This window comes from Melanerpes formicivorus, unplaced genomic scaffold (genome assembly GCF_026170545.1).
Source record: "Melanerpes formicivorus ecotype bairdi unplaced genomic scaffold, bMelFor1.0.p_v2 SCAF_39, whole genome shotgun sequence".
Classification (NCBI taxonomy): domain Eukaryota; kingdom Metazoa; phylum Chordata; class Aves; order Piciformes; family Picidae; genus Melanerpes; species Melanerpes formicivorus.
The window spans coordinates 3,794,804-3,810,363 of record NW_027142391.1 but is presented as its reverse complement, the minus strand read 5'-3'; the positions used below and the strand labels follow the sequence as shown (position 1 = coordinate 3,810,363).

The following is a 15,560-nucleotide window of genomic DNA, read 5'->3' as shown; positions in this document are numbered from 1 at the left end:
AAGACAGGGAACTACTGGAGAGAGTCCAGTGGAGGCTACAAAGATGCTGAGGGGCCTGGAGCATCTCTGAGGAGGAGAGGCTGAGAGCCCTGGGGCTGTAGAGCCTGGAGAAGAGCAGCCCCAGAGGGCATGCAATCAGTGCTGATCAATAGCTAAGGGGTGGGGGGGGCAAAGAGGCTGGGGCCAGACTCTTGTCAGTGGTGCCCAGGGACAGGGCAAGGGGCAGTGGTCACAAACTGGACCCCAGGAAGTTCCATCTGTGAACACGAGGACAAACTTGTTTGGTGTGAGGGTGCTGGAGCCCTGGAGCAGGCTGTCCAGAGAGGTTGTGGAGTCTCCTCTGGAGCGATTCCAGCCTCCCCTGGCCATTGTGCTCCTGGGCAAGCTGCCGTGGGTGCAGGGTTGGACTTGGATAATCTCCAGAGGTGCCTTCCAGCCCCCAGCGTGCTGGGATCCTGACAGCTCTGCTTCAGCACAGCCAGGGGTTAGCAAGTTCCTTGCAGAGCTTCCCTCGCTGACCTTCCCTCTCTCCCCGCTCAGGTTGGAGATGTCAGCCGAGATCATCCGCCAGAAGGAGCTGGAGAACCTCCACAGGCAAAGGCTGCTGGCCGGCGACCCTCTGAGCCTGCACCCCGGCTTGCCCCCGGACCACCCAGCCCTCCGCAACGTGCACGACATCCCCGAGGGCCACCCGCTGCGGGAGGAGCTGTCCCGGCGGAACGCCATGCTGGTGCTGCGGCACAACAGCACGCCCCTGCTCTCCCTCAACCCCGCCGGCCCCGGCGCCGCCACCCCGCCCAAGGAGCAGCCCCGCAGGGGCGGCAGGAAGCCCACCCCGCAGCGCGCCGAGCCGCAGGGCCCCGGCGAGGCCAAGGAGCTGGCGGAGCCGCGGGCGCGGGACGGGGCCCCGGACGGCAACGAGGAGGAGATGAAGGACTCGGAGAGCGACGCCGACGTCAGCGACGAGAAGCCGGAGAGCCTGAAGGCCGAGGGCGGCGGCGCGGCGGCGGAGCTGAAGGAGTGCAAAGAGACAGGCAAAGGCTGCGAGGGGGCCAAGGAGCTGGGGGAGGCGGCCGCCGGCCAGAGTGCCCCCTGCAGCTCCTCCAGCGCCGAGTCCCCCAGCCACCTGCTTGGGCCAGGCATCAACAAGAGCGAGGTGAAATACCTCCCACCAGCCTCCATCCCGCCCCCCCAGCCGCTGCCCTTCGGATTCCCTTACACCATGAGCCCCTACTTCCATGCAGGTGAGTCATGGAATGGTTTAGGTTAGGAGGGACTTGATAAAGATCATCCAGTGCCAACCCCCTGCCACGGGCAGGGACACCTCCCACTAGCCCAGGCTGCTCAAAGCCTCATCCAGCCTGGCCTTGAGCACCTCCAGGGAGGGAGCATCCACAGCCTCCCTGGGCAACCTCTTCCAGTGTCTCACCACTCTCACTACAAAGACTTTTTCTTGTCTCCAGTCTAAATCTGCCCTCCTCAAGCTTCAGTCCATTCCCTCTCATCCTACCTCTGCAAGCCCTTGTACAATGTCCCTTCCCAGCTTTCCTGGAGCCCCTTCAAATACTGGTAGGCTGCTCTAAGGTTTCCCTGGAGCCTTCTCCAGGCTGAACAGCCCCAGCTCTCTCAGCCTGTCCCCACAGGGGAGGTTCTCCAGCCCTCTGATTATCTTTGTGGCCTCCTCTGGACCTGCTCCAACAGTTCAATGTCCTTCGTGTGCTGGGGGCACCAGACCTGGGCACAGTACTCATGAGAGCAGAGTCGTCCATGGGGAGTTTCTGGCTGGAGCAGTGAGGTGTTCTGCAGTGTGCTAAAGGCTGGGCCTCTCTCCTCCAGTTCCACAGGATGGCTGCAGTTGGCTGTAGCTCTTTTGATCTCTGCAGGGGACCAAGAGCTGTCCTCTAATTAGTGCAAAGGGTTCCATTTGCAGTGAAGCGAATCAAGGGTCAGAAAGGAGGGTCAGCAGGGACAAAGTGATTCCCATCTCTTGGTCTCTCTAGTGCTGGGCTGGCTGGCTGGGTGCCTGTTGGATGGGACTGGCAGGCAGGGAGGACACTGCCAGCTCCCTGGTCCCCAGCAGCACAGGGGCTGTGGAGCTGGGCAGCAAAGGCAGGCTGAGCTGGAGCTGGGCAGCAAAGGGCAGGCAGAGCTGGAGCTGGGCAGCAAAGGCAGGCTGAGCTGGAGCTGGGCAGCAAAGGCAATCAGAGCTGGAGCTGGGCAGCAAAGGCAGGCAGAGCTGGAGCTGGGCAGCAAAGGGCAAGCAGAGCTGGAGCTGGGCAGCAAAGGCAATCAGAGCTGGAGCTGGGCAGCAAAGGCAAGCAGAGCTGGAGCTGGGCAGCAAAGGGCAGGCAGAGCTGGAGCTGGGCAGCAAAGGGCAGGCTGAGCTGGAGCTGGGCAGCAAAGGCAGGCTGAGCTGGAGCTGGACAGCAAAGGCAGGCAGAGCTGGAGCTGGGCAGCAAAGGCAGGCAGAGCTGGAGCTGGGCAGCAAAGGGCAGGCAGAGCTGGAGCTGGGCAGCAAAGGCAGGCAGAGCTGGAGCTGGGCAGCAAAGGGCAGGCAGAGCTGGAGCTGGGCAGCAAAGGCAGGCAGAGCTGGAGCTGGGCAGCAAAGGGCAGGCAGAGCTGGAGCTGGGCAGCAAAGGGCAGGCAGAGCTGGAGCTGGGCAGCAAAGGCAATCAGAGCTGGAGCTGGGCAGCAAAGGCAGGCAGAGCTGGAGCTGGGCAGCAAAGGCAATCAGAGCTGGAGCTGGGCAGCAAAGGCAAGCAGAGCTGGAGCTGGGCAGCAAAGGCAGGCAGAGCTGGAGCTGGGCAGCAAAGGGCAGGCAGAGCTGGAGCTGGGCAGCAAAGGCAGGCAGAGCTGGAGCTGGGCAGCAAAGGCAATCAGAGCTGGAGCTGGGCAGCAAAGGCAGGCAGAGCTGGAGCTGGGCAGCAAAGGCAATCAGAGCTGGAGCTGGACAGCAAAGGGCAGGCAGAGCTGGAGCTGGGCAGCAAAGGGCAGGCTGAGCTGGAGCTGGGCAGCAAAGGCAGGCTGAGCTGGAGCTGGACAGCAAAGGCAGGCAGAGCTGGAGCTGGGCAGCAAAGGGCAGGCTGAGCTGGAGCTGGGCAGCAAAGGCAGGCTGAGCTGGAGCTGGACAGCAAAGGCAGGCAGAGCTGGAGCTGGGCAGCAAAGGGCAGGCAGAGCTGGAGCTGGGCAGCAAAGGCAGGCAGAGCTGGAGCTGGGCAGCAAAGGGCAAGCAGAGCTGGAGCTGGGCAGCAAAGGCAATCAGAGCTGGAGCTGGGCAGCAAAGGCAGGCTGAGCTGGAGCTGGGCAGCAAAGGCAGGCTGAGCTGGAGCTGGGCAGCAAAGGGCAGGCAGAGCTGGAGCTGGGCAGCAAAGGGCAGGCAGAGCTGGAGCTGGGCAGCAAAGGGCAGGCAGAGCTGGAGCTGGGCAGCAAAGGCAAGCAGAGCTGGAGCTGGGCAGCAAAGGCAGGCAGAGCTGGAGCTGGGCAGCAAAGGGCAGGCAGAGCTGGAGCTGGGCAGCAAAGGCAGGCAGAGCTGGAGCTGGGCAGCAAAGGGCAAGCAGAGCTGGAGCTGGGCAGCAAAGGCAATCAGAGCTGGAGCTGGGCAGCAAAGGCAGGCTGAGCTGGAGCTGGGCAGCAAAGGCAGGCTGAGCTGGAGCTGGGCAGCAAAGGGCAGGCAGAGCTGGAGCTGGGCAGCAAAGGGCAGGCAGAGCTGGAGCTGGGCAGCAAAGGGCAGGCAGAGCTGGAGCTGGGCAGCAAAGGCAAGCAGAGCTGGAGCTGGGCAGCAAAGGCAGGCAGAGCTGGAGCTGGGCAGCAAAGGGCAGGCAGAGCTGGAGCTGGGCAGCAAAGGCAGGCAGAGCTGGAGCTGGGCAGCACTGATCCAGAGTGGGATTTCAGCCCCTGGTAGCTGCTCCTGTGGGCAGAGCAGGGTGGGAGCCCTGCTGGCTTAGCCCAGAGCCACAATCTGCCTCAGCTAATTACTTGGCTGAGCAATTAGCAGGAGGTAGAGCCTCCTGCCACATGGAGGAGGGAGAGGGGGAGGGGGGCACGGCGTGGGGGGCGCTGAGGCTGCCTCTTTCCTATGCAGAGAGCCTCGGTGGCTGGGCTGGGAGGGCTGCTGCCCATCGCTCATTAGAGCTGCTTCCCAACCAGCAAGGAGGAAGTGATTTTTCTCTGACAGGCAGGTGGCCAAGATGATAAATATTCCTGCTGCCTTGGGCTGCTGAGGCTGCCTTGCAGGAGCCTTTTTTTTTTCCCCCCTCCTTTTTTACCTCCTGGCCATGAAAAGAAAAAGGGAAGCTCATGACTCTGGTGCTGGTGGCTTGTGTGAGGCTCTGCAGGGAGGCTGGGATTGGAGCTGGGCTTGCTCCCTCCCCCAGCAACACACAGTGACTGTAATAGCTCATTTATTATTATCACTTTGAATTTAGATCACCAGCATGTCTTCAGGCCTCAGCAAAGCCCAGGGCTGGCTTCCACTGCTTGGTTTTCAGGCACTTCTGATTTCCTGGAGCCTGTTCCAGGGCTTGGGAGGTGCTTTTGCTTCTTGGTGAGCCTCAGGCTGCCCAGAGAGGCTGTTGCAGCCTCTGTCTCTGGAGGCATTCCAAACCCACCTGGATGTGTTGCTGGGTGATTTAACTCTGGGTGAGCCTCCTCTAGCCAGGGGGGTTGGACTAAATACTGTTCAGAGATCCCTTCCACCCCCTCCAGCACGTTGGGATTCTGTTGGGTTGGTGCAGCCTGTGCTAGTGGCCATCCAGTGCTAGGCACTGGCCAGCTGCAGAGCAGAAGCTGTCAGCTGAAGCAGCCTGGGGGAGGCAGGGCAGGGTGGGGGAGGCAGGGCAGGGAGCTGGGGGCAGGGAGCTGGGAGCAGGGCAGGGTGCTGGGGGCAGAGCAGGGTGCTGGGGTCAGGGCAGGGTGCTGGAGGCAGGGCAGGGAGCTGGGGGCAGCACAGCAGGTCGATAAGGGGAGCTGAGAGTTCAGCAGCAGAGATGTGGAGGATTCTATCGATCCAAGCAAGCACTGTGCAGATCACGGGGTGTGCTGGGGTCACCTGTGTCAATGTGTTGCTTTGGCTCTTGGCCAGCACAAACCACCTGAAGATAGGCAGCCCTGCACCCCCCTCTCTCCCAGTGCCAGGCCATTTCCATAAGCCTTTTTTTGAGCAAGGATTTGTTCTCCAAAGAGAAACTTCCTCACAGACCTGTGTAGGTCTTACCAAGGCATACAGATAGCTCAAGCTGGAGGCCATGAGGATGGGGCTGGGCTCTTTTCAGTGGCACCCAGTGACAGGACAAGGGCCAGTGGCCACTAACTGGAACCCAGCAGATTGAACTTAAGGAGTGGCTTTGGTATGAGGGTGCTGGAGGCCTGGAGCAGGCTGCCCAGAGGTTGTGGGGTCTCCTTTGGAGAGCTTCCAAACCCCACCCCGGGCCACTGTGCTGCTGGGCAAGCTGCTGTGGGTGCCCTGCTTTAGCCAGGGGGGGTGGACTGGATGATCTCCAGAGGCCCTTTGCACCCCACAGTGTGCTGGGATTCTGTGACTGCTCTTTTGCTCTCTGGATGGTTGCAGTGTTGTGCTGGAGGCTACGCTTGTGGCCAGCTAATCATGGCACATACGGTGGCAGGGTGAAAGGAGGAGCCAGAGAGAGGAGAGGAGAGGAGAGATGTGGCTGGCTGAAAATGACCACTGAGTTCCAGGCAGTTCCTCTGGCCTTCCAGCAAGGGGAGGCTCCTCCTTTGGAGGCAGAAAGCTGTTTTCTGTCCTGCGGGGAAGAATATCGATGAGGCAGCCAGAGCTGGGTCGATTCCCTGAGCTGCCTTCTGGGGATCTGGCGGCGGCTCAATGACCTCATCTCGTCAAGGTTTCAGCAGCCTCCCTCCCCTCCTCCTCCCACCATCCTCCTCCAGCCCCATCCTTTGGAAAAGGTGAAGGATGGAGTGTGCAGGAGGCTAAAATCCTCCCATCGATCTGTAGTCTGGAGAGCAATTAACAGGAGCCTTCCAGCGCCGCAGCCCAGCCCTCGGGCGCGGGGCGGGGAGGGCTGCCAGCGGAGGGGAGCAAAACTGATTAAACCCAGAGGTGGGCAGCCTGCCAGCTGGGTTTGCTTTGTGCACTGGTCTCCTAGTTGGCACCTGGGTTGCCTCCTGTGATGCCAGGGGCGTGAGCTTGCTCCGTGCAGCACAGACCGCCCCGGCCCAGCCTGGCTGCCGGGGTCGCGGCAGAGGTTTCCCTTCCTGGGACGGCCACAGAGGTTGCTCTCCCTGACCTCTTCGGCCTCTGGCTTCTCTTCTGAGGCAGCTGGGTATCAGGAGAAGGGAGGGACATTATAAATGGATTGTGGCATGGGTGGTGAGGACTTTTACACGGACACCTGTCCACAAGGCACTGGCCTGGGCCGATGGATTCTTTTCAGTCCCTCCATGCTGGGCCCCAGCTGGTGAAATGCTCTGTAATCCATTACCGGCCTCTTGGAGCATCATTTGTCATAGAGCGAGACAGAGGAGGCCTGGCAGGGGCTGGAGGCTGCCCTTTCTGCCTCCTGGCAGCCCAGCAGGACCTGGTGACATGTCATTATTAGAATAGAAGGTGTGTCTCCTCCAGCCACTTGGCAGCGATTTGTTCTCGTTCTCCAGGCTGCCAGAGCAGGGGGCAGCCGTGTGCAGAGAGGGAGCAGATGGTGCAGGGGCTGCCTGAGGAGGGGTGGGGGAAGGACAGGAGCCCTTCTGCTCTGGGGACTTCAGAACTGGGAAAGGCCAGTGGCTGCAGTGTGCTGAGGGCTGGTCCTGTCCTAGTTGCAGCTGGGATAGACACTGAGGCTGGAGGGACCACAGCGTGCTAGGAGTAGGGAGGGACCTCTGGAGAGCATCCAGTCCAACCCCCCTGCTAAAGCAGGGCACCCACAGCCCTTGTCCAGCATCACAGTGGCCAGGGGGAGGTTGGAATCACTCTGGAGAAGGAAACTCCACAGCCTCTCAGGGCAGCTGCTCCAGGGCTCCAGCAGCCTCACAGCTAAGAAGGTTCTCCTTGAGTTCAAGTGGAACCTCTGGGTGCCCCTGGGAAGAGCCCAGCCTCAGCCTCCAGACCTCCCCCCTTGAGCCATTTCTGTGCATGTGTAAGAGCCCTGCAGTCAGCAGCTGTGTGGTGTCCTGCAGAAATCCTTCCTGGGGTCATTCCTGCCTCTGGTGGCTCCAGACTGCTGATAGAGCTGAAGTTGGGAGCACCAAGGCTGGGAGTGGGGAGGGGGACACACAGCTGAGCACCAGGCTCCACGACCCTGACTGTGTGCACCAAGTCTTTGGGAGCAGCTTTGCTCTGTGGAGCTGCTGGGGCTGGGCTCTGCTGCAGTCACTGTGGGGTCTGGGGGCTTTCCTAATTGCTCATAGGCCAGAACCCAAGGTATTTGTGTTTCTCTTCCCCCTCCCAGGGATGTTTCCAGCCCTCAGTCCCTGTTTCTCTGCTACAAATGGGAAGGGAAAACAAACTCTGGGAGATAAATATTTTGGCTGGGTTTGCTTGCTCTGTGTGTGGGTATGTGGAAAATATTTCTTGTTCCTAACCAGTGGCTCTGTCCTGCCCTCAGCCTTGAGCACCACACATTGTGAGTGCATCCCTCTGCATCCTGGCTTCTCCCTTCCTCTCTTCTGGGGGCGCAAGGAGGCAAAGGAAAGGAAACCAGAGAGGAGGAAAGCTGCTGCAGGAGAAGGAGCTGCCAGCCCAGCTCTGGTGGTGTTGTCACTAACCCTGCTAAGGATCTCACCTTTTGCTGCCAGGGTTGCTGGCATGTGGGCATGAGGGGGACCTCAAGGAGCACTCCAGGCTTGGGGTAGAGTGGGTGGAAAGCAGCCTGGTGGAAAAGGATCTGTAGGTGCTGGTGGGTGTCTGAACATGAGTCAGCAGTGTGCCCAGGTAGCCTGGATCAAAACCACCACATCCAGCAGGAGCAGGGCAGTCATGGTGCCCCTGTGCTTGGCCCTGGTGAGGCCACAGCTTGAGTACTGGGTTCAGTTCTGGGCACCACAAAAACATTGAGATGCTGGAGTGTGTCTAGAGAAGAACAGTGAGGCTGGTGAGGGGTTTGGAGGGCACCATATGAGGAGCACCTGTGGCAGTGGGGTTGTTTTAGTCTGGAGAAGAGAAGGCTGAAGGCTGAAGGGAGATCTTATTGCTCTCTATAATTACCTGGAAGGAGGTTGGAGTGAAGCTGGTGTTGGTCTCTTCTCCCAAGTAACCAGCAACAGGATAAGAGGACATGGGTTGAAGTTGTGCCAGGGGAGGTTTAGATTGGACACTGGGAAAAAATTCTTTACAGAGAGAGTGGTGAAAGGTTGGAACAGGCTGCCCAGGGAGTGGTGGAGTCACCGTCCCTGGAGGTGTGCAAGCACCAAACCGTGGTGCTTCAGGACATGATTTAGTGGTCATGGTAGTTGGGTTATGGTTGGACTTGATGATCTTAAAGGTCTTTTCCAGCCTTTGTGATTCTGAGAAAGCTTTACACCTTCTCCTTGTCTCTGCCCCTTGGGGATGCAGCATCTGGGCCACATCTCTGCCCACCCTGGCTTGGAGAGCCAGCGAAGTGCTGTGGGACTGGCCGGGACTGGCCAGCCTCCCTGGGTGCAGGCTGAGGGTAAAAATCATCCCAGATTTGCTTCCAGGATTGCAAGCATGTGAGCACAAGAGGGAATCCTTACACCTAACCATCACCCCTGCCCCTTGGGGACGCAGCATCTGGGCCACATCTCTGCCCACCCCAGCTGGGGACCTGGTGGAGTGTGTGAGACTTGGTGGGGACCGAGCAGCTTCTCTTTGTGCAGGCTGAGGTTAAACCCTGAGGTTGGGGCTGGCTGGCTGGCTGGTGACTGGAGCATCAACTCCCAAGCACTGTGGTGCTGGGATTCAGTCCTTGGCTTGCTTTTGGGATAAGGAAGTGCCTAATTTTAAAGCAGTTGGCTGTTAGATCCCCTCTGAGACGCTGGCTCTGGCTGCAGATGGAGGTGTCTCACCCGAGCAGGGGCTGTGCCTGCACTCTCTGACTGCAGTTTCACTTCCTCCCTTCCCCAGGCTGCAGCCTCCCTTCCAAAAAGGAGAAAGGGGGAGGGGGGGGGGGAGAAAAAAAGCAATGCCCCCCTCCCCTCCCCTCCCCTCCCCTCCCCTCCCTCCCTCCCTCCCTCCCTCCCTCCCTCCCTCCCTCCCTCCCTCCCTCCCTCCCTCCCTCCCTCTCTCCCTCCCTCCCTCTCTCCCTCCCTCCCTCACCCCCCAAACCAGCAGAAAGAAATCCCAAAAAAGCCCTCAGCCCTTGGAGTGTTTTGTGACTCTGAACACAAGCAGCTGGGAGTTTGTCTCCTGGAAAGGGGAATGCAGCAGGAATGAGAATGAGGGCTTGTGTCCATCTGTCTGTCTGCGAGCTGGCGCTGCCGAGGGGAAGGAAAGCGCTCGCTGGCTTTTGGGCGGCAGCCTCCGCCTCCACCTCCCCTGCCTCCACCTCCCTCTGCAGCTGTTACCCACACACAAAAGTAATGCCAGGCTTTTTCTAGCTGGAGCAGAAGGGCTGTGAAGAGAGCAAGGAGCTGCCTGGTCCGCAGCAGGCACAGGGTGGAGAGGAGAGGGGCACTGAGCCGGCAAGGCGAGGGAGGTTCTCGTCCTCCCCATCCGCTCTGCCCCGGTGAGGCCACACCTGGAGTGCTGTGTCCAGGGCTGGGCTTCCCAGTTCAAGAGTGACTGGGAACTACTGGAAAGAGTCCAGAGGAGGCTACAAAGATGCTGAGGGGCCTGGAGCAGCTCTGTGAGGAAGAAAGGCTGAGAGCCCTGGAGCTGTTGAGATGGAAAGGAGCAGCCTGAGAGGGGTGGAGGGCAAGGGGAAAGGGCAGGGCTCCTTTCAGCGGTGCCCAGGGATAGGCCAAGGGGCAGTGGGCACAAACTGGAACCCAGGGGGGTTTCACTTGAACATAGGGAAAATCATTGCTGTGAGGGTGCTGGAACCCTGGGGCAGCTGCTCCTCATTCTCCAGGCCTGTTCCCCATCATCATGTTGTTGCATCCCACTTTATCCTCTCCTTACTTGTGCTGCCAGCCTGCTGTGGGTGGGAGTGAAGGAGTACCAGCAAGGGGTTCCATGCATGGTGCTGAGCCAGTGCCTCAGGCACAAACATCAAGCCTCCAGGACAGAGAGTTTTGTCATGCTGGACCTCTGGGAGAAGTTTTCTCTTTGGCCTCTTGCTTCAGCTGCTGAAGCACCTCTGTAATCAGGGATGTCCTCCTCCCTGTGTGCAGCCTCCTCATCTCTTGGTCTGCATTTCATGCAGCAGTGAGTTCCACAGGTTGGTTGTGGTTTTCATAGAACCATAGGGTGGTTGAGGCTGGGAAGGGACCTTACAGATCATCCAGTCCCAACCCCCTGCCATGGGCAGGGACACCTCCCACCAGCCCAGCTTGCTCCAGGCCTCGTTCAGCCTCGTCCAGGGATGAGGCATCCACAGCCTCTCTGGGCAGCCCCTTCCAGTGTCTCACCTCCCTCACTCTAAAGAACTTCTTTTGGTCTTCAATCTAAATCTACCCTGCTCAGATTTTCCCCTATCTTTCTTTTCCCCCTCTGAGCTGATGTTTTCTGGACCTGAGTCCCTTCCTGAGCTGTTGTTGCTGCCTCTTCCCTCGGACAGGCTGCAGCAGGCAGTGCTTACCTGGCTGCTCTTCCTTCAGCCATTCTCACTGCCTCTCCTCCAGCTCCTCTCCCACCTCCAGGCTGCTTTCTCCCCCTGTGCACACCCCGTGCTGTCAGCCCCTGGTGATGGCAGGGTGGAGGGGGCAGGAGGGGCGGGGGGGGACTTCCCTCCAGCCTCTTGGAGCCCTTCAGCTTCATCCGCGCTGACAGGGCTGGGACCTGAACCGCTGTTGCGTTGCGGAGGATTGACACAGAGGCTGGAGCTGAGCTGTGCTGTGCTGCCTTCAGCCCCTGCCAGGGGCTGCCAGGGCATCAGCCCATCACCCACCAGGATGCTTGGCCAGGAGAGGTGCCCAGCTGTGGTGGGCAGGGGTGGGTGAGGGGGTGGCTCTGAGCCAGCGCTTGCCTTGGGGCAGACCGAATCCCCTGGACGTCTCGGGCTGGGCTGGGCTGGGCTGGCGACTGTGGGGGGGGAAGAGCAAGATGTTCTCTGGTGATTCACTCCCCAGCAAGGGCCACCAGGGAGAGGTGCTGGGCTGTGTTGTCATTCCCAGCACGTAGCCAGGAGGAGGGCTGGGGGAGAGAAGCCCACAGGGCAGGCAGAGTTTTCCGCTTTGCGGTGCGTGCGGCGCGAAGGCTGCTCCGGGCTTGGGCTTCTCCCTCCCCCCTCCTCTTTTCTCTCCCCTCCCCCAGTTCTTCCCTTGCAGCTGAAGCACATTAAACACATGAAATGCATTAGCTAGGGTTTTTTTTTCTCTCCCCCCCCTTTTCCCTCTGCCCCCCCTCCTCCTTTCTAAGCTGGGGACCTCCAGGAGGAAGAGGCCTTCTGGATTGACCCTGCCCAGCGCCGTAATTGACAGGTCATTAAAGATGAATGTGTGGCTAGAGAGGAATATTCAGATTGCAGCCCAGTTGTTGTCCATGTGGGATTTTAATGATTTATGTTTCTTTCTCCCTTCCCCCCCTCCCCACTCCCCAACTCCAAACAATCCAGGCACCATGGGAGGTCTGTTTCTGGATGGTGAGGAAAGCCCTGCGCTGGAAGACATCAGCAAATGGACGGTGGATGATGTGTGCAGCTTCGTGTCCAACTTGTCTGGCTGCACTGAGTACACTCAGGTAAAGCTTGCACTGGCCTCAGGGGCATCATAGGAGGAACAGCTGCCCTCCAGGCCCCCTTGCTTCTCCTTCTCTTTGCCCTCCAGGCCCCCTTGCTTCTCCTTCTCTTTGCCCTCCAGGCCCCCTTGCTTCTCCTTCTCTTTGCCCTCCAGGCCCCCTTGCTTCTCCTTCTCTTTGCCCTCCAGGCCCCCTTGCTTCTCCTTCTCTTTGCCCTCCAGGCCCCCTTCCTTCTCCTTCTCTTTGCCCTCCAGGCCCCTTCTCCTTCTCTTTGCCCTCCAGGCCCCTTCTCCTTCTCCTTCTCCTTCTCCTTCTCCTTCTCCTTCTCCCCTTCTCCCCTTCTCCCCTTCTCCCCTTCTCCCCTTCTCCCCTTCTCCCCTTCTCCCCTTCTCCTTCTCCTTCTCCTTCTCCTTCTCCTTCTCCTTCTCCTTCTCCTTCTCCCCTTCTCTCCTTCTCTCCTTCTCCCCTTCTCCTTCTCCTTCTCCCCTTCTCCTTCTCCCCTTCTCCTTCTCCTTCTCCCCTTCTCCTTCTCCTTCTCCCCTTCTCCTTCTCCTTCTCCCCTTCTCCTTCTCCTTCCCCTTCTCCCCTTCTCCTTCTCCTTCTCCCCTTCTCCTTCTCTCCTTCTCCCCTTCTCCTTCTCCTTCTCCCCTTCTCCTTCTCCTTCTCCCCTTCTCCTTCTCCTTCTCCCCTTCTCCTTCTCCTTGCCCCCCAGGCCCCCTTCCTTCTCCTTCCCTTTGCCCCCCAGGCCCCCTTCCTTCTCCTCCTCCTTGCCCTCCAGGCCCCCTTCCTCCTTCTTCTCCGTGCCCTCCAGGCCCCTTTCCTTCTCCTTGCCCTCCAGGCCCCTTTCCTTCTCCTTCTCCTTGCCCTCCAGGCCCCTTTCCTTCTCCTTCTCCTTGCCCTCCAGGCCCCCTTCCTTCTCTCCTTCCAAGCCCTGGGTAACAGTAAGTGTGATAGGAGAAGCTGGGAGTGAGGGGAAGGTTGGGAGTTGCAGGGTTGGTTGTGGTCAGTGGCTTGATGTCATCTCTCCCTGAGCAGCACAGTGATGGCTTTGTGTGGAGCAGCTGGACTGAGGGGAGGGCTGTCAGGTAGCCCCTTCACTGGGCTGAGCAGCCTGAGGGTGGCAGTAGCCAGGCAGAAGGTGCACCCCAGAGCACTGTAGTGGCAGAGTGAGGTGGTGAGAAGAGCCTGCTGGCACCAAGCATCACAGTAACCCCCAGGTGACACTGGAGTGATGGTGGCTGTGATTTGCAGGCTCATTAGAGGGGAGTTGAAACACCATCAGTGGTGGAGGGGCTTCATCAGGCCTGCTCAGTGTGAGGTCATGAGGTGCAACACAAAAAGCAAGCCTGTGTTTTCCTCCTCCAGATCTGCTGGAGCCCCCAGTAAAAGCCCCACTGAGGGAAGGCACCACCTGTGAGGGCAGAGATTCCTGAGCTGTCTGGCACAGCCCTGTGCAGAGGGTAGAGTGTGCTTAGCAGGGAGGGACTGCAAGTGGCAGAGAGGCAGAGGGCCAAAGCTCAGGGCAATCCAGCCTTGCAGCAGAGACACATCCCAGGCTCAGAACAGGCCTTGGAAGGCAGGGAGCAGAGCAGCAGTTTGCTTTCTGGACTTCCTGCCACTTCAGGAGGAGCTTCTCTGGTGACAACTGGGTGCAGAGCTGTGCTTTGACATCCAGGCTGCCTGAAATGTGATGGCTAAACACCTGCTGTCTGCCCATCTCTGGCTCTTGCTGTCTCTCTCTGTTAGTCCTGTCCTGTTCCTTGAGGGGGGGTCAGGCTGAGCACCCCTGGGACCTCCAGTCAGGAGAGCAGTGTGCCTGGCTGGCTCTGGGGGGATGATGCCCTTCAGGTCCTGGGGAAAGGTGCATGTTGTTTACAACCCTCCCAAGGGGATGGGGAAGTGGAGAGCTGGAACTGTCCCTCCCCTCCCCATTCCTGCTCAGGTGAGGGATGTTGTGCTTGCAGTTTAAGGTCTGTCCTTCCTTACCCCCTCACCCAGATGCTGGTCCCCTCCCAGGGTGGTTTGTTGCAAGCCCCTCTAAGCCCAGTGCTGCTCCTGAGCAGACAGCTGTGTGCCTGTGCTCAGGGAAGGGAAATGCTGGCTGTGGAGGTGGGATGCAGCTGACACTCCCCAGGGGGAAGGAGAGAGGTTTGGGTTGTGCTTGGGAGCGGGTCAGGGCGGCTGGGGGCGTGGAAGAGAGAAGGGTCAGGCTGTGGTTATGGAGAGAGGCAGGGAAAGGACACTGGTTAAGAGCAGATGGTGGATGGATAGGTGTTGATGGGAGTGAGAAGCAGCAGGCCTCTGCAGGGGGGAGCTGAGGAGCTGGATTTAGTGGGGATGATCTGGGGGTGGTGATGGATTCAGGAGTGAACATGAGTGGGCTGCAGTCTGTGCTGCAGAGAGCTCAAGCAGAAGGCTCCAAAACCCAAATACACAGCTCCCAAACATTGGGCCCAGCACCCCAAACTCTGCTCCTGAGTGTGCCACTGCAGTCTGCCTGCACTCCTGTGCTGGGGAATGGAGCCCAGGGTTAGAATCAGAGAATCACAGGGAAGGGAGCCCTGAGGATCATTTGAGGGCAGTCCCCCTGCCAAGCTTCTGAGTCAGGGCAGGATAGGATGTGCAGAGCTCTTAGAATGCAGCAACCCTGCAGAGGACTCCTCCAGTGACACCTTCCACACCAGCTGGGGACACCAGTGGGGAAGGACCCAACAGACAGCAGAGAGCTTCAGTGGTGTCATAGAATCAATAAGGTTGGAAAAGACCTCAGGGATCATCAAGTCCAACCTGGCACCCAGCACCTCCTGACAGCTAAACCATGGCTCCAAGTGCCACATCCAATCCCCTCTTGAACACCTCCAGGGATGGGGACTCCACCACCTCCCTGGGCAGCACATCCCAGTGGCCAATCTCTCTTTATGGGAAGAACTTTCTCCTCACCTCCAGCCTAAACTTGCCCTGGCACAGCTTGAGACTGTGTCCTCTTGTTCTGGTGCTGCTTGCCTGGGAGAAGAGCCCAACCCCCAGCTGGCTACAGCCTCCCTTCAGGGAGTTGGAGAGAGCAATGTGGTCTCCCCTGAGCCTCCTCTTCTCCAGGCTCCATGTCTTCAGTGCCTGTTGGATGCTAATTGGAGCTGCTGCACACAGCCTCCTGTGGTGGCCTGGCTGTGCTGCAGTGTGCAGAGGCTGAGGATGGTTTTCCCTGCCCCCTGTTTATAGGTTGAACAGCTCTGGGGGTTGTTCTCTTCTCTTTTTTCCCCCACTCTGTGAAATGGCAGAGCTCAGGGCTGACCCAGCTCTGTGCCTTGAAACCTGCAGAGCTGCCTTGTGTCCTCTTCTGCCAAACCACAGCTCCTGGGGGCAGGTCTGGCACTGCTCTGCAGGCTCCTCCCTGCCAGGAGAAACCCAGCAGGAGGCTGGTGGTGATGCTGGGCATTTGAAGAGCCATGCTGCAGGCAAAACAAAGCTTCAGCAAGAAAAAACCCCAACCCAAAACCCAAGCCTCCAAAAGCTGACTGATGGCAGCCCCTGCCAGCATTCACCTTTGTCCCTGCAGTGGAGCAGGACCTGGGGGGGACACCCAAGGGGCTGCTGTCCTCAAGCTGAAGGCTTTTCATGGAGGGTTTTAATGCAGGGCAAAGGGGAAGGCCTTTGGCTCCCAGGGGAGGGAACAGAGATGGGCTCTAGCAAGCTCTGCTAGGTCAGAGAGCAGCAACACGTGGCTGCAGGCAGGGGCAGCTCTGCTGGGGCAGTCCAGCAATAAAACCCACTTGCAGCAGCTCAGCTGCCTTGG

General features: G+C 59.3%; 1 protein-coding gene across 7 annotated transcripts in view; it reads left to right on the top strand.

Moving 5' to 3' along the window:
* SAMD11 (sterile alpha motif domain containing 11) overlaps positions 1-15,560 on the top strand; it is a 158,919-nt gene that overhangs the window by 136,229 nt on the left and 7,130 nt on the right. For all 7 annotated transcript variants that reach the window (XM_068158313.1, XM_068158311.1, XM_068158310.1 and 4 more), the window contains 2 exons: positions 541-1,244; positions 11,646-11,770. In XM_068158313.1, coding sequence (XP_068014414.1) covers positions 541-1,244; positions 11,646-11,770 — 829 coding nt within the window. The remainder of the gene's footprint in view (positions 1-540; positions 1,245-11,645; positions 11,771-15,560) is intronic.